Source organism: Cervus canadensis, chromosome 26, assembly GCF_019320065.1.
Source record: "Cervus canadensis isolate Bull #8, Minnesota chromosome 26, ASM1932006v1, whole genome shotgun sequence".
NCBI classification, from domain to species: domain Eukaryota; kingdom Metazoa; phylum Chordata; class Mammalia; order Artiodactyla; family Cervidae; genus Cervus; species Cervus canadensis.
This window is the reverse complement of record NC_057411.1, coordinates 29,227,040-29,245,204: the sequence shown is the minus strand read 5'-3', so window position 1 is coordinate 29,245,204 and position 18,165 is coordinate 29,227,040. Positions and strand designations below refer to the sequence as shown.

The 18,165-nt window shown below is 35.7% G+C and overlaps 1 protein-coding gene across 4 annotated transcripts in view; it reads left to right on the top strand.

Annotated features, from left to right (window-relative positions):
• Positions 1-18,165, top strand: part of CNOT6L (CCR4-NOT transcription complex subunit 6 like) — a 113,617-nt gene that overhangs the window by 55,509 nt on the left and 39,943 nt on the right. For all 4 annotated transcript variants that reach the window (XM_043447705.1, XM_043447703.1, XM_043447704.1 and 1 more), the window contains one exon: positions 9,845-9,934. In XM_043447705.1, the coding sequence (XP_043303640.1) occupies positions 9,845-9,934 (90 nt within the window). The remainder of the gene's footprint in view (positions 1-9,844; positions 9,935-18,165) is intronic.

Here is an 18,165-nt window from a genome sequence, read left to right as displayed (position 1 = left end):
CTAATTTTGAACCAGTCTGTTGTTTCATGTCTGGTTCTAACTGTTGCTTCTTGTCCTGTATACAGGTTTCTCAGGAGACAGGTGAGGTGGTGGTATTCCCATGTCTTTACGGGTTTTCCACAGTTTTTTGTGATCCACACAGTCAAAGATTTTAGTGTAGTCAATGAAACAGAAGTAGATTTTTTTTTTGGCATTCCCTTGCATTTTCTAGGGATGTTGGCAATTTGATCTCTGGTTCCTCTGCCTTTTCTAAATCAAGATTATACATCTGGAAATTCTTGGTTCACGTACTGTTGAAGCCTAGCTTGAAGGATTTGAGCATGATCTTGCTAGCATGTGAAATGAGTTCAGTTGTATGGTAGTTTCAACAAGCTAAGTTAGCCAGTTATTGTTTCATGGATAGTGGTAGAAGACATGAGACTCTTGGGTCAGAGACAAAGAACATTATCATGCAGGCTACCAGATGGGCCCAGACACACGTTGTGTACACAGTTTGCATTGCAGTTGAGTAATCCAAGTCCAAAGGTCCAGCACTTTGCAAGCAAGCAACAAATATTATAGCTAACTACATAAATCTAGTCCTGCTTCCCCAGAGGTGCAAAGAGTTACATGGATGTAGTACTCTGGCTGCCTTGACCTATTTATTAATAGTTGCCTATTTAGCTACAGAACCCGCTCCGTATCATGAGACAGATAAACCTCAGAATCAGTTACACTCTCGAAGAATGAGGAAGGGAACAGAGGGACACTGATGGACTGCTTTTCCCAGCAATGTTTTAAAGAGATTTTTCTTGTATGTTGACGAATAAGATAGACCTGTATTTTACTGTCCTTATTTAATTTTCTCAAAGAGTTCGTATAGTATGTAATTAATCCATTTCTTGAAATTTTTGTGGAACAAGGCTATAAAACTATCATTGCCTGGTGAAACTATCACCTCAGTGTATTTGTAGTTATAAGAACTGTCAAGTCCTTCTAATTGTTCATGAGTCAGTTTTGCTGGACCATATCTGTAATATTGAAATTTTTTAGCTTTTTCAAGTTATCAGATTTGTTTGCATAAAAGTGTTCATGATATTCTCTAAATATATTTTTAAGCTCTGTTTATATTACCCCTTTCTTCATTAGTAAGATTATTTGTGCCTTTTTTTCTAATTTATTTCCCCAGGAGTTTGTCAGTTATGTTCTTTTCAGTGAATCAGCGTTGCCTTTTATTTTTTAAAAACTGGTTTGTTTCTGTTTTTCTTTATTCTGTTGTTCCATTTATCAATATTACAATTTTTTTCCTTTTTAAGTTGGATATACGGCTTATTCATACTTAGATTTCCCTCTTTGAAAATACATAAAAGTATTTAAGATCATACTTTTTTTTGTCAAGACTGTAAATTTACTGGGCAGTTTTCTGGCATCCCATGATTTTGATATGAAACATTCTCATTGTTTTGGCCTAAGTATTATTATTATGTGTGCCTGCCAAGTCTCTTCAGTTGTGTCCGACTCTTTGTGACCCTATGGCCTGTAGCGCTGCAAGCTCCACTGTCCATGGGATCTCCAGGCAAGGATACTGGAGTAAGTAGCTATGCCCTCCTCCAGGGGATCTTTCCAACTCAGGGATTGAACCTGTGTCTCTCATGTCCCCTGCATTGGCAGGAAGGTCCTTTACCATTTATGCTGCCTGGGAAGCTTTATTATTAATACAGGTTATCATATCTTCTTTGACTCATCAGTTATTTAAAATTTCCATGGATGTGTGACTTTAGATTAGCTTTCTTTTATTGTTAGCTTTAAACTTAATTGCATTATAGGCACTTAAGGTAGCCTGTATGAATCAGTTCTTTTACATCTGTTCTTGCTTTATGGCCTTGTATGTGATCAATTTTTATAAATGTTTTACTGCATCTGATAAGAGTATTGTTTCTCTAATCATTAGGTACACATCTATATATATTTCTCCGTTATATCAAATTTGTTGGTGTTCCTCAGATTTTCTGTATCTTTATAAATTTTTGGCTCTGTTCGCTTTTTGAATATTTTAAGTTGTATATGCTAACATTTCCATTTAAATTCTGGATTTGTTCATTTCCCCATGCAGTTTTGTCAGCCTTTGCTTTATAGCCTTTGAGATTATTTTGTTAGGTATACCATCTATGCCTGTATATTTCTCTTGTTGTTCAGTTGTTAAGTCGTGTCTGACTTTTTGCGACCCCATGGACTGTAGCATGCCAGCTTTCCCTCTTCCTCACTATTTTCCAGAGTTTGCTCAAATTCATATCCATTGAATCAGTGATGCTATCCAGCCACCTCATCCTCTCTCTCCTTTTGCCTTCAATCTTTCCCAGCATCAGGGTCTTTTCCAGTGAGTTGGTTGTTCACATCAGGTGGCCAAAGTATTGCTCTACCTTCAGGTAAATTGAACCTGATATTAGGTTGTGAGCCTTTTGTTAGTATTTTTATCTTATAGTCTTTGTTATCTAATATAATAGCTATGCAGGTTTTCTTTTGGAAATTGTTTGAATGTGTCTTTTTTCATTTGTTTACTTTCAGTCTTTCTGTGTACTTATGCTTAGATGTCTCTTACAAATAGTATATAATTGGTCTTTGTTCTTAATCTAGTCTGACTTTTTTTGTTTTTAATGTGTGGGTTCAGACCAGTTGCCTTAACTCTATTCCAGTTGTTGATATTCTTGTATTGTTGCCATCCTACTTTTTGATTCAATTCTTTGTGTGATTTTTCTCTTTTTGCCTTTCTAAAAACAGATTCCACCCCCCCCCCCCACCTTGTTCATTCCTCAACCTGTATACTTCTGTTGGTTTGAGATTTATACATTTTATTTCTGGATTCTTAGTGGTCACTCTTGAAATTGTATATTGAATATATTATTGAAAAAATTTTTATCAACTTTTTACAAAACTATTTGCATGGAGTGAAAATGACCTTTGTTGACAGACATTCACATTTGGTAAACGTTAACAGATGTATGCAGTTGCATAACCACCAGTACAGTTGAGAGATAAGATTGTTCTGTTATCCTCCAGAATTCATTTGTGTTCGTTGAAGTCAACACCTTCTCCCACTATCAGCCCTTGGCAAGTACTTTTCCAGAAGTGTCATGTATGGAAACATTGTGTGTAAACTTCTGAGTCAGGATTCTTTCATTTAGCTTAATGTATTTGAGGTTCATCACTGTTGTGTATTTTGATAGTGCATTTCTGTTGCTGAGTAGTAACTGACTGTGTGGATATACTACTAAATTTTATTTGTTCACAAGTTGAAGGACATTTGGGTTGTTTCCAGTTATGGTTGATTAGGGATAAAGGCACTGTAAACATTTATATAGATTTCTGTGTGAAGTAAGTTTCTCTTTTCCTTGGGTAAATAGATAGGAGTGGAACTGCCAGGTGGTATGGTAAATGTATGTTAAACCTCATAAGAAACTGCCAGACTGTTTATCTGGCTGATAATGGAGCATAGTGGATTTTTCATTTTGTATTCCTGCCAAATGTATGAGAGGGTTTTATTTGGCCGTGCCTTCTTGTCAGCACTTTTTGGTATTATCAGTATGTTCTATTTTTTTTTCATCCTAGTAGGATATAGTAATATCTCATTGTGGTTTAAATTTGTCATTTCTCTGATGAGTAATTATGGCAACTTTTGCCTAATTGGTATTTTCTAATCACTGAGATTTTGAGAGTTCATTAAATGTTCTGGATTCAAGTCCTTTTTAAAGTATGTTTTACAGATGTTTTCTCCAGTCTGTGGCTTGTATGTTTATTTTCTCAATTAGAAACTTTAAAAAGCAATTTTCTATTTTGCTGCAGTCCCGTTTATCACTTGTTTTCATCTGTGGATTGTCTTTAGTGTCATACCTAAGAGGTATTATTTGCCTTATCCAAGTACGTGAAGATTTTCTTTTAGAAATTTTATAGTTAGGTTTAACATATAGGTCTGTGGTTTGTTTTGAGTTAATTTTTTTGTATATGGTGCAAAGTTTGTTCGTTTGCATATGCACACCCAGTCATTCCAGCTGTTAATTGAAAAGGTTATACTTTCTACATGAGTTTTCTTGCAACTTTGACAAAGCTTATTAGACCCAAAGATGTGTGGGTCTACTGTTAGCTATAATATCCTGTCCACTGATCTATGCAAGTACCAAAATACTGTAGCTTTATGATAAGCTCTGAGATTAAATAGTATGAGTTCTCAACTCTGTAGTTATTTTTCAAAATTGCATTGACACATCTAAATGCTTTGCATGTAAGTTTTAGAATCAGCTTATAATTTTTGCAAAATATCCTGTTGGAATTTTTATTGGAATTGTATTGAATATGTAGATCAGTTTGGAGGAGAATAAATATCTAAATCTTGACACTTAATATTGAGTCTTCCAATCCATGAATACTGTGTACCTCTTCATTTATGCAAGTTTTCTTTATTCCTTCAATGTTTTGTAGTTTTCAGCATGCAGATCTTGCAAATATTTTGCTAGATTTATATATTTTTGCTGGGTTTGCTGTTTATTTGATGTTATTGTAAATGATGTTGCCTTTTAAATGTCCAGTTATTCACTGATATTTTATAGAATTAAAATGCAGTTTATTTAAATGTATACTGACCTTGTCCCTTGAAACATTTGTAAACTTACTACTTCTAGGAACTTTTACAACCTTTTACTCTGTGAATACAGATCTTTCCATTTCTTTCTTTCTGTGTTTTCTTTTCTTGCTTTGTCGCACTGCCAGGGACAGTGTTAAACAGGAATGGTGACGCTGCACGCCCTTGCTGCACTCTCCATCTTAGGGAGAAACAGTGTTCAGTCTTTCATGGTGAATTATGTTATTAGTAGCTGCAGGTTTTCTGGTAGATGCTTTTTCAGGTTAAGTAAATTTCCCTTCTGTTACTTTGGGCTTTCCTTGTGGCTCAACTGGTAAAGAATCCTCCTGCAATGCAGGAGTCCTGGGTTTGATCCCTGGGTTGGAAAGATCCTCTGGAGAAGGGAAAGGCTACTCACTCCAGTATTCTGGCCTGGAGAATTCCACGGACTGTAGGTGGCAAAGAGCCGGACATGACTTTCACTTTTCACTTTTCTATGACTTCACTTTTGCTGAGGATTTTTGTCATTAGTACAAGTTGAATTTAGTCAAATACACTCTCTGCAAGTGTTGAGATGATCATGACTTTTTTTCTTTACTTTATTTGCTGAATTACACTGGTGGTTTTTCAGTAATAATCAGCCTTCTATCAATAAATAGAACTCTCCTTCTTGTCCCATTTTAAATACCACTTGACCATAATGTGTTCTGTTTTTAATATATTGTTGAAATACTGTATTGCTAGTGTTTTGTTGAAGATGTATACATTTATGATAGTAAGACATTCTGTAGTATATTTTTTGCAATGCTTTTGTTTGGCTTGATACCAGGATACTGCTGACTTTGTAAATTGAATGGAAAAGTATTACTCAGACATCTTAAATAGTTTCCATTTGTATTATTGCTTTCTTACCTTATGGGATGAATTTTCCAGTAAAAATATATGGGCCTGAAATTTTTTTTGTTGAAAAGTTTTTAACTGCTAATTCAGTTTTTCATTAATACAAGACGTTGGGGTTATCCTTGTCTCAGTGTAGCCACTTGTGCTCTCTTGGTTACTGTTTATAGGGTGTATCTCCTTCTGTAAAAGATTACTTCCAGTCTATTTTTGTCTTTATAGTGTGCCTTTTCTAGACAGCATATAAGTCTTGTTTTATTAGTCATTCTGCAGTTCTCTGCTTTTTAATCTGAGTTTAATCCACTTGCATCTGATGTGTTTGCTGATAAAGTAGGATTCATGTCAGTTATTTTGCTATTTGTTTTCTGTATGTGTTATGTTCTTTTTGTTCCACTGTTCCTCAATTAATGCCTTCTTTGTGCTAGATGGATATTTTCCAATGTACGAATTTAATTCCCTTGTTTCTTTTGCTGTATTATTTTGAGTTATTTTCTTAGTGATTACCTTAAGGATTACAGTTAACATCTTAGTTTACAGTAATTTCATTTGGATTAGTAGCAATTTAATTTCAGTAATATAAAAGAACGTTGCATCTGTATCTCCGTTCACTTCTCTTTTATGCTGCTATCATTACAAATATTTTTTTACGTTGTGTGCCTGTCAACATAGATGTGTAATTATTGCTATGTACAGTTATCTCTTAGATAGGAGGGGAAAAGTTAGAAAATTAAATTTACACTGTCTTTTATATGTTAGTGTGTGGAATACTTTTACTGGTGCTCTGATTTTCATATGGATTCAAATTACTGTTCTGTTTTCTTTCAGTTCAGCTAACAAAATCTGTTTAGTATTTCCTGAGGGGTTAGTATGTTAGTGAGAAACTCAGGTTTTGTTTATTTGGGAATATCTTACTGTCCCCTTTATTTTTGAAGGATATTTTTGCTGGATATAGAATTCTTGGTTATAGTTCTTTTTATTTTTCCTTTAGTACTTGGGATGTGTAATTCTACTGCCTTTCGGCTTCTATAGTTTCTGATGAGAAATCAGATGTTAATCTTATTTTGAGGCTCTGTACACCATGTGTCACTTCTATCTTAGATTCTTTGACTTTAGACAGTTTATTATAATTTGTCCAGGGCCTCTCTTACATTTTATTTTATTTGGAGTTTATTTGACTTCTTCTGTTAATGTTTTTCATTAAATTTGGGATGCTTTTGACCATTATTTTTTTAAATTTTTTTCCTGTTCTTTTCTATCCTCCTCTTCTGGGACTCTCATTATGTATAATTTGGTATACTTGTCTGATAGATCTCTGAGCTCTGTTAATTTTTTTTCATTCTTTTTTTCTTTCTTTTCCTCAGATTGTGTAATTTCAGATAACTTCTCTTCACAGTCACAGATCTTTTCTTCTACCCATCCGGTACTGCTTTTGAGCCCTTCTGGTGATTTTTTTAAAAAGTTTTATAATTTCTATTTTGTTCCTTTTATAATTTCTGTTTATTTTTTGATATTCTTTATTTGGTGAGATATCATTCTCATACTTTAATTCTCTAGGCATGTTTTCTTCAGCTCTTTAAGCATATTAAAATAGTAGATTTCAGAGTCTTTTCTAGTAAATCCTTGGGTACAGTTTTTATTGTTCTTAGGGACAGTTTGTATTGATGGGTCTCTTCCCTGTGTTTGGGACATACTCTCTTGTTTCTTTGTGTGTTTTGTAGGTTCTTTTGTTAAGAACTGGACATTTAAAATAAGGTGGCAACTTTGAAATTAGACTCTTTCCCCTTCTGGGGTTGTCTGTTGTTGCTGCTGCTTGTGTATGTTGTTGTTGCTTTAGTGACTTCTCAGAACTAAGTTTGTATGCTTTATCATGTGTGGCCATTGAAGTCTTTATTCAGTTTATGGTCAGCTAATGCTTGGCCAGAGATTTTGATAAATGCCTGTAACCAGCAAGTCTCCCACTCTTGGCCAAGTGGCTCAGTGTGTGTTTGGGGGCAAACAATCAGTAATCAGCCAGGAAGTTTATAATTCTGCCTCGTCCTTCACTTCTTTCATTGCATAACCTCAAGGTCAGACAGAGGTGAGAGCTTAGGCTGTTTTTAGGCTTTTTCCTAAACATGTGCATAGGTCTCCATATACATATTACCTTCTGGAGTCCCAGGAATATGTCAGAGCTTCTCAGAGCCCATATTTACATCTCATTTCCAAGCTTTTTCTTTTAAACTTTTTGGTTAGTCTGCTATTTGCTCCAGATGTTTCTTTGATCTTGGGCACCTATAACTTTAAGACATTTGCCAATGACAACTTCCTCCCTCTCCTCCAGGAAGAAGTCTCTTAACTCTCAGCAAGAGTCAGCTTCCAATCTCTTTACATATTGGAGCAGAAAACAAAGTACTGCTCTCTCTAGAGCTCCAATTTATTGTACATTAAGATTTCTTGTTCTAAGTCCCATATTTTTTGTTGTCTCATGTTTACATCTTTTTGATGCCCAGTGGTGCATTCTGGGTAATTTCTTTGGATATAGTTTTCCTGTTCATTTGTTTTCTTTTCAGCTAGTATAATCTACTACCTAACTCATTCATCTCTGGAGAAGGAAATGGCTACCCACTCCAGTACTCTTGCCTGGAAATTCCCATGGATGGAGGAGCGTGGTAGGCCCATGGGGTTGCAAAGAGTCAGACACGACTGAGCAACTTCACTTCAACTCATTCATGGTGTCTTGTTTTGTTTTGTTTTGTTTTTGTTATTTTGAGGGCTTCCCTGGTGGCTCAGACGGTAAAGAACCAACCTGCAGTGCAGGAGACCTGGGTTCAGTCCCTGGGTCAGAAAGATCCCCTGTAGAAGGGAATGACAACCCACTCCAGTGTTATTGCCTGGAGAATTCCATGGGTAGAGCAGCCTGGTGTGCCGTAGTCCCTGGGGTCGCAAAGAATTGGACACAACTGAGCAACTAACATACTTGGGCAGCCCCACACAGCATGTGGGATCTTAGTTCCCCAGCCAGGAACCTAACCTGTGCCCCTGCAGTGGAAGTACGGATTCTTAACTACTGGACTCCCAGGAAAGTCCCTCATTCATGGTCCCCATGCCCCAGTACTTTATTAGTTATGATTACGTGCTTGCGTGCACACTCAGTTGCTTCAGTTGTGTCCAACTCTGTGACCCTGTGGACCATAGCTGACCAGGCTCTTCTGTCTCTCTCCTCCAGGGTAGCTATACTCTCCTCCAGGGGATCTTCCCAACCTAGGGATTGAACTTGCATCTCCTGCATTGCAGGTGAATTCTTTAGCACTGAGCCACCAGGGAAGCCCAATTACATATAGTAAAATACCTAAATACTTAAGGATGCTGCTTGGCTAATTTTGATAAAAACACCCATCTGTGTAACCACTACCTAGCTCAAGATGTAGAACATTTCCATCAGCCCAGGAAGTTTCCTTTTCCACTTTCAAGTCACTTGGAAACGGCTAACCAGGTTTTCACCATGGTTGTATTAATTTACACTTCCACCAGGATCCTGCAACTTCTGAGAGTTCCAGGTTCTCCACGTTCTTTCTAATCACATTGGTCAGTGTCATTTAATTTTAGATACTTGAGTTGGTGTGTGTTGTATTGAAGATTTTGTTTTAATAGTTAGAACCTTCATTTCTGGAAGTTCTACACTTTTTGTTTTTTCACATCTGGTTACTGTTTTTTCATGCTTGTCTTAACAAATGCTGTCTTTATTTCTTAAGAAAATATTTAGGCTGTTAACAGTAGCTTGTTTTGTTTTTAGTATTCCGATATCCCTGATCACTGTCATTAAAAAAATTCTTATTTCCTTCTATATTTCACTAACTCATCTTGGTAATGATAAGTTTTCTTTTCACTTGAAAGATCTTCCTTTTCTCCATGTGTAATATAAATATTCTAACTAGGAAGACCCTCCTTTTTTATAGTATCACTCATTCTTTCTCACACAAAGGCTGTTTCTCTTTCATTTAGAATATTGTCTTCAAAGATATATGTGGAACTTATGGGGTTACTTCAAAGTGCCAATTTTTGTGATATTACTTCAGAATTGACCAAGATTAATATGTATATGTGTGTGTGTGTGTGTGTGTGTGTGTATGTGATTTTGACATACCCAAATTATAGATATGCAGTATAAACAGTGAAATCTGAAAGAAATAGATCTTTTGAAGTTTTTCTTTATGACTATCTCACCAGAGTATTTAATTCATATGACTTCTTTCAATTTATTTAACAGACTGAGTACAGTAAAATTCACTTTAAAAAATCGGTGTTTTGTTTTATCGTGTATGTTTGTTTTGTCTTCCAGTTGTAACTCTTAACAGATTTTATTTTTCTTTTGTTTAGGCAATCCTTTATCACAGGATATTCTCAATTTATACCAGGACCCAGATGGAACCCGAAAGCTACTGAACTTCATGCTTGACAATCTTGCAGGTAAATGTTAATTACAAAGCAGTAAACTCTACAGATATTATTGTTAACTAAGTATCCCATGTTGCTTAAAAACATCTGATCAGGTTTTAAAACTGCTTATAGGATGGAAGTTCCTGACATTAGTATATCCCATGGTAGTGGGACATTCTTCTTTGCACACACTCAGTACTTTATATTTACCAAGCAATATATTAGGAGCATTAGTTATGTTATCTTGTCAAATCTTTTAAGGAATCTAGGAGATAGGAATTTTTACTGGCATTCTGAGATCAAGAGAATAAAGTAATTGACTTAAATACGTGGCTGGCTGATGTCAAAGCTGTGAACCCAAGATCATCTTACTCTTAACCACAAAGATACATAGTTATCAGTTGTTTGAATTGGATGCAGAATGCTTGGAACCCACAGGTGGTGCACATTTTTCATGAATGAAATGATTTGTTTGATTCACTCACCTTTGTGGAAATTATGCCAGCAAGATTTTAATTAAGCACATCACATTTATCTGATTAATATAGTTGTATTCCAAATGAAAAATATTTAATATAAGAAAGCTTTTAAGTATTTTGACTTAATTTTTTTTTTTTTTTGCTTAAACAAAATATAGGTAAAATAATGGAGATGCTGCTAAATTCAGGTGTTTTTCTTGAAATATTGCCTTTCTAAAATACAGAATCCTGAAACTGTGCTAGAGAAGTCTAGATTCAAGCATAGAGGCCATCATCACAATTTTTTTGCAGTACTCGTTTTTAATTCTGTCATGGAAGACACCCATCTACATATGAAAATTTTTTTAAAATAGTAAGATTTACAATAAGGGGAAATCAAATTAATGTTATTTAAAATTTTTTTGTCTACAAAGACAAACCTGATTGATGGAGACATCAAATTTATTAAAGAAGTCCTTTTAGTAAGAAGAATATGTGGCCATTTATGTTGTATACAAAGCATGTGTTTGTTATTTTCTTCTTTTGAAGTAGTACCTGTGTTGTCTGTATGAATATAGCCTCTTGACCCAGCCATATGGCATATGTGGTGTGTGAGTGTGATTTTTAAAGAGTTTTTCTTGTGTTTTAGATATAAGCTATTTGTTGCTACATATGTTGCAAGTATCTTTTCCCATGCTCTTATTGCTTTTTCATTCTCTTAGCTTGTCTGTTGATGAACAGCAAAAGTTTAACATATTCTGCTTTATTGATCTTTTTAGTATGATACTGCTTCTGTGTCCTCTTTAAGAATTTTTCCCTACCTCAAGCTCATGGATGTTTTCTCCTGTGTTATTATCTAAAAGCTCTGTTTTTCACTTGCAACATTTAGAGCTATAATCCTCCTGGAATTGATGTTTGTGTAACCCAGGATTCAATTTTTATAACTTTTCCATTTGTATATTAAATTAACGCATAGCCATTTATTGAAAAGGCCGTCCTTTCATTACTATTTCTTGTGCCCTTTTGTCATGAACTATCAATGTTTGTATGGATCTATTTCTAGAACCTCTGTTTTTTGTTATCTTCTGTTAGTCTTTATGGCAATATAAAGTTGTTATTTATGGTAGCTTTGTAAAATGTTTTAAGATGCAGTAGAATAAATCTTCTCTCTTGATTATAAAGTCTTGGCTTATTTTGGCCCCATGCTTATTTTGCCTTATATTTTCATTAAAATTCCTAGAAACAGCCTTTCAAATTTCTCCACTCACCCAAGTGTAAGTGTAGGGATTTTTATTGGGGATGCAGTGGACTGTTGAGCAACACAGGTTTGAGCTGCACAGGTCCACTTAGATGCAGATTTCTTTTCAATGAATAGTACTATAGGATCTAAATTTGGTTGAATCTGTGATGTGGAACAGAGAATATGAAGGGCTGTAAGGTATTATGTGAAGTTTTGACTGTGCAGGGGTCAGGGTCACTACCCTATCCCTGTTTTGTTCAGGAATCTACTGTAGGTTGCTTTGGAAAGAATCAGTATGTTTGCAATACTGCATTTTCTTCTTCTTTTTTTAACTTTTCAGTTCAGTTCAGTCACTTAGTCGTGTCTGATTCTTTGCGACCCCATGGACTGCAGCAAACCAGTCCATCACCAACTTCTGGAGTTTACTCAAACTCATGTCCATTGAGTCGGTGATGCCATCCAGCCATCTCATCCTCTCTCCTCCTCTTCTCCTCCCACTTTCACTCTTTCCCAGCGTCAGGGTCTTTTCACATGAGTCAGCCCTTTGCATCAGGTGACCAAAGTATTGGAGCTTCAGCTTCAATATCAGTTCCTTCCGATGAATATTCAGGACTGATCTCCGTTAGGATGGGCTGGTTGGATCTCCTTGCAGTCCAAGGGACTCTCAAGAGTCTTCTCCAACACCACAGTTCAAAAAAGCATCAATTCTTCGGCACTCATCTTTCTTTATAGTCCAACTCTCACATCCATACATGACTACTGGAAAAACCATAGCCTTGACAAGACAGACCTTTGTTGGCAAAGGAATGTCTCTGCTTTTTATTTTGCTGTCTTAGTTGGTCATAACTTTTCTTCCAATGAATAAGGGTCTTTTAATTTCATGGCTGCAGTCCACCATCTGCAGTGATTTTGGAGCCCTCAAAAATAAAGTCTGTCACTGTTTGCTCATCTATTTGGCATGGTGTGATGGGCCCAGATGCCATGATCTTAGTTTTCTGAATGTTGAGTTTTAAGCCAACTTTTTCACTCTCCTCTTTCACTTTCATAAAGACATGCTTTAGTTCTTCTTCGCTTTCTGTCATAATGGTGATGTTGTTTGCATATCTGAGGTTATTGATATTTCTTCTGGCAATCTTGATTCTAGCTTGTGCTTCATCCAGCCCAGCATTTCCCATGATGTACATGCATATAAGTTAAATCAGCTGGGTGACAATATACAGCCTTGATGTACTCCTTTCCCGATTTGGAACCAGTCTGTTGTTCCATGTCCACTTCTAACTGTTGCTTCCTGACCTGCATACAAATTTCTTAAGAGGCAGGTCAGGTGGTCTGGTATTCCCATCTCTTTCAGAATTTTCCACAGTTTGTTGTGATGTACACAGTCAAAGGCTTTGGCAAAGTCAATGAAGCAGAAGTAGATATTTTTCTGGAAGTCTCTTGCTTTTTCGATAATCCAGCAGATGTTGGCAGTTTGATCTCTGGTTCCTCTGCCTTTTCTGAAACCAGCTTGAACATCTGGAAGTTCATGGTTCACGTACTGTTGAAGCCTGCCTTGGAGAATTTTGAGCATTACTTTATTAGTGTGTGAGATGAGTACAATTGTGTGGTAGTTTGAGCCTTCTTTGGCATTGCCTTAGGGATTGGAATGAAAACTGACCTTTTCCAGTCCTGTGGCCACTGCTGAGTTTTCCAAATTTGCTGGCATATTGAGTGCAGCACTTTCATAGCATCATCTTTTAGGATTTGAAATAGTTCAACTGGAATTCCATCACCTCCACTAGCTTTGTTCGTAGTGATGCTTCCTAAGGTCCACTTGACTTCGCATTCCAGTATGTGTGTCTCTAGGTGAGTGATCACACCATCGTGGTTATCTGGGTCGTGAAGATCTTTTTTGTATAGTTCTTCTGTGTATTCTTGCCACCTCTTCTTAATATCTTCTGCTTCTGTTAGGTCCATACCATTTCTGTCCTTTATTGAACCCTTCTTTGCATGAAATGTTCCCTTGGTATCTCTAATTTTCTTGAAGAGATCTCTAATCTTTCCCATTCTGTTGTTTTCCTCTATTTCTTTGCATTAATCGCTGAGGAAGGCTTTCTTCTCTCTTCTTGCTATTCTTTGGAACTCGGCATTCAAATGGGTATATCTTTCCTTTTCTCCTTTGCTTTTCACGTTTCTTCTTTTCACCGCTATTTGTAAGGCCTCCTCATACTGCCATTTTACTTTTTTGAGTTTCTTTTTCTTGGGGATGGTCTTAATCCCTATCTCCTGTACAATGTCCTGAATCTCCGTCCATAGTTCATCAGGCACTCTATCAGATCTAATCACTTGAATCTGTTTCTCACTTCCACTGTATAATCATAAGGGAATTGATTTAGGTCATACCTGAATGGTCTATTGGTTTTCCCTACTTTCTTCAATTTAAGTCTGAATTTGGCAATAAGGAGTTCATGGTCTGAGCCACAGTCAGCTCCTGGTCTTATTTTTCCTGACTGTATAGAGCTTCTCCATCTTTGGCTGCAAAGAATATAATCAGTCTGATTTCGGTATTGACCATCTGGTGATGTCCATGTGTGGAGTCTTCTCTTGTGTTGGAAGAGGGTGTTTGCTATGACCAGTGTGTTTTCTTAGCAGAACTCTGTTAGCATTTATGCTGCTTCATTCTGTACTCCAAGGCCAAATTTGCCTGTTACTCCAGGTGTTTCTTGACTTCCTACTTTTGCATTCCAGTCCCCTATAATGAAAAGGACATCTTTTTGGGGTGTTTTTCTAGAAGGGCTTCTAGGTCTTCATAGAACCATTCAACTTCAGCTTCTTCAGCATACTGGTCTGGGCATAGACTTGGATTACCGTGACACTGAATGGTTTGCCTTGGAAACAAACAGAGATCATTCTGTTGTTTTTGAGATTGCATCCAAGTACTCCTTTTCGGACTCTAGCTGACTTTGATAGCTACTCCAATTCTTCTAAGGGATTCTTGCCCACAGTAGTATATATAATGGTCATCTGAGTTAAATTCACCCATACCAGTCCATTTTAGTTTGCTGATTTCTAAAATGTTGACGTTCACTCTTGCCATCTCCTGTTTGACCACTTCCAGTTTGCCTTGATTTTTACTTTTATTTGCATTTATTTTTTGCAGCCTCCCCCCGCCCCCGACCATAGGTTTTTGTTTCTTCAGTTTCTTTTAAGATATCTTTTTCTTCTGTGCAACCTCCTCTTTTGGTTTAGGAACAATGTTCATTTTCAGTTCAGTTTAGTCGCTCAGTCGTGTCCGACTCTTTGCGACCCCATGGACCACAGCACGCCTGGCCTCCCTGTCCATCACCAACTCCTGGAGTCTACTCAGACTCATCTCCGTTGAGTTGGTGATGCCATCCAACTATATCATCCTCTATTGTGCCCTTCTCCTCCCGCTTTCAATCTTTCCCAGCATCAGGGTCTTTTCACGTGAGTCAGCCCTTCTCATCAGGTGGCCAAAATATTAGAGTTTCAGCTTCAACATCAGTCCTTCCAGTGAACACTCAGGACTGATCTCCTTTAGGATGGACTGGTTGGATCTCTTTGCAGTTCAAGGGACTCTCAAGAGTCTTCTCCAACACCACAGTTCAAAAGCATCAATTCTTCGGCACTCAGCTTTCTTACAGTCCAACTCTCACATCCATACATGACTACTGGAAAAACCATAGCTTTGACTAGATGGACCTTTGTTGGCAAAGTAATGTCTCTGCTTTTTAATATGTTGTCTAGGTTGGTCATAACTTTCTTTTCAAGGAATGTTCGTTTTCAGTAACGATCATATCAGTGCATCAAGGAGAGCTCATTTATGGGTTGATCCGACCATGAGCTGTGTAAGCCCTGCATTGCATCTTGTGGGCTTTGTTCACCTGATTGTGCCTAATGACCAGAGAATCTATATCGAATTGCTTCCGTTCTGCATTACTCTCTGCATTTTTGAGCATGTGCAATAAAAATTCAGCACTCTGTCTAGTGCTGACCCTCTGTCTAGCCCCACTCTTTGGCCTGTGCACACCTACCAACTCCACCACTGTGATGACGGAATGGCACACATTGCTTCTTAAAGTGACATTCTTCAGATCCGTACTTGGTGGCTTTTTGAAAATTTATTTATCCTAATGGATACTGCTGATTTGTGGAGTACAGTTGAGGTTCGTATATGTATTGATATTGGCCATCTTGCTGAACACATGCTAAATACTTATTCAACCAGTTTGCTCAACTCTTTTTAATCCTACTGCATTTTAGTGTCAATTTATGCAGTCATATCATCTGCAAGTAATACTTTATTTTTTCTAATTGTTATATCTTTTTTCTTTTTCTTACTTTATTACATTTCCTAAGACCAGTAAAATGCTAACTAAAAGTAATGATAATGGACATTATTGTCTAATTTAATAATTTATTAGCTTTTAATAATTTACAATTAAGTATGATGTTCACTGTGGTTTTTATATAGATAAATGAGAGTAAGGAAATTTTTTTCTGGTCCTAGTTTGCTAGGAGAGTCTCTTATTTTCTAATATGAATAAATATTGAGTTATTCAAATGCTTTTTTCTGCTGAGGTGAATATATAATTTTTGTCCTTTATTCTTTTAATTTGGTAATTGCATTGATGGCTTCCCATATTACCACCTTTGTATTTCTGGGATAAGCCCAAGTAGATTGTAATATATTATTATCTTTTTTATATATTTCTATTTCCATTTGCTAAAATTTTACTTAGGACTTTTTGTGTGTTTGAGTGAGACTGATGATTTTTCTTGTCAAGTTTTGATAAAAAGGTTATACTGGCCTCATGAAAGTTACTGGGGATTCATTTCCTCATTTCTGTTATTTGGATGAGTTTATTTAAGGTCGATTTTCTTTCTTAAATAGTTGGTAGAATACATCTGAGCCTGAGGTTTCTTTGTAGGAAGTTTGAATTACTGATTTAATTTCTTTAATAACTATAATGCTCTTCTGATTTTCCATTTTTCTTTCTGTCATTCTGAAAGTTTTGTTTTTTGGTAATTTGCATGTTTTATCTGAATCTACAAATTTGTTAGCATACAGTTGTTCAGATATCAATATCTTTTATGATGTTTTAATGTCCATTTAATGTATCATGATATCTCTTTTCCATTCCAGATATGGTTGTTTGTGTTGCCTCTATTTATTTCATGAATAGTCTTGTCCAGGGATGTATCAATATTTTCTTTAACAAAAGAACCAATTTTTAGCTTTGTTGGTCATTCTACTATATAATTTTTTTCACAGTAATTTTTTATTTTTATTTTTTCCTTTCTTTTGCTTTCTTTGGGTTTCATTTGCTACTTTTTCCTTAACTTTTGTAACACCTGAATCATTCACTGATAGACTTCTCCCCCCTCTGATGTATTCATTAATGAATCTCCCTCTGACCATGACTGTTAGCTGCATCCTGCAAGTTTTAATTTGAATAATTTTTGTTATTGTTCATTTCATCATATTTTCTAGAAGCTCTCATTTCTTCTTTGATGAGTCACCTAGAAGTTTGTTTTTTATTTTTAGGGTTTTTTCCTAGCTTTTTTTTTTGTCATTGATTCCTAGCATAAATCCATTGTGTTCAAAGAACATACTCTGATTCATTTAAATTCTTAAAATGTGTTGTATATAATATTACCCAGCACTTACTTAATTACTTTTTGTAAATGTTAAATATGTACTTAAAAAGAATGTGCATTCTGTAGGTGTTTGGCACAGCATTTTGTGTATATTAAAGTTTTATTAATTGTTTTTGTTATATATACTTAATGATTACTTTGTTTTTATTTACTACTGATAGAACTATATAAAAAATCTCCCACTTTGTAGATTTATTTCTTCTTGTAGTTCTTACAGCTTCTAATTACATATATTAGGGCTGTCTTTTCATGGGTTTCACTTCTGTGGTTATTTGAAACTTTTGGCATTATGCGGTTCTTATTACTTTCATATTAATATAGCTACAAGAAAAAAATACAGCTTCATGAGTTCTATTTTGGTTAGAATTTCCATTTGTGTATCTTTTCCTGTTTTTTCTTTGTTAAATCATTCTGTATCTTAGTAGTTTCTCCTGCCTTCTTACTTTGGATTTATTTCATTCTTTTTCCTGTTTGAAGTAAAAATGTATATTGTTGATTTGAAATCTTGCCTCTTTTTCAGTGTAAATATATAGTACAACAGTATATAGTTTCCCTCTCAGAACTATTGTAGCTGCATTCCATTCATTTTGATATATTGTACTTTCATTTTCATTCTGTTCAATGTATCTTTAAAAATTTCCTTTGAGTCTTCCTCTTTGATTCATGGATTATTTAGAAATATGTTATTTAATTTCCTGTTGTCTGTTACTAACGTTTGGTTTCATTCCAGTTTGGGATCAGTTGGGTAACACTGTATTATTTCACATCTTTTAAATTTCTTGATGTTTGTTTTATTTCTGTCTTGGTGAATGTTCAATGAGTGCTTAAAAAAAGTATATATTCTGCAGTTTGTTGAGTGGAATATATTATACATGTCGAGTGGATCATGTTGGTTGCTGCTG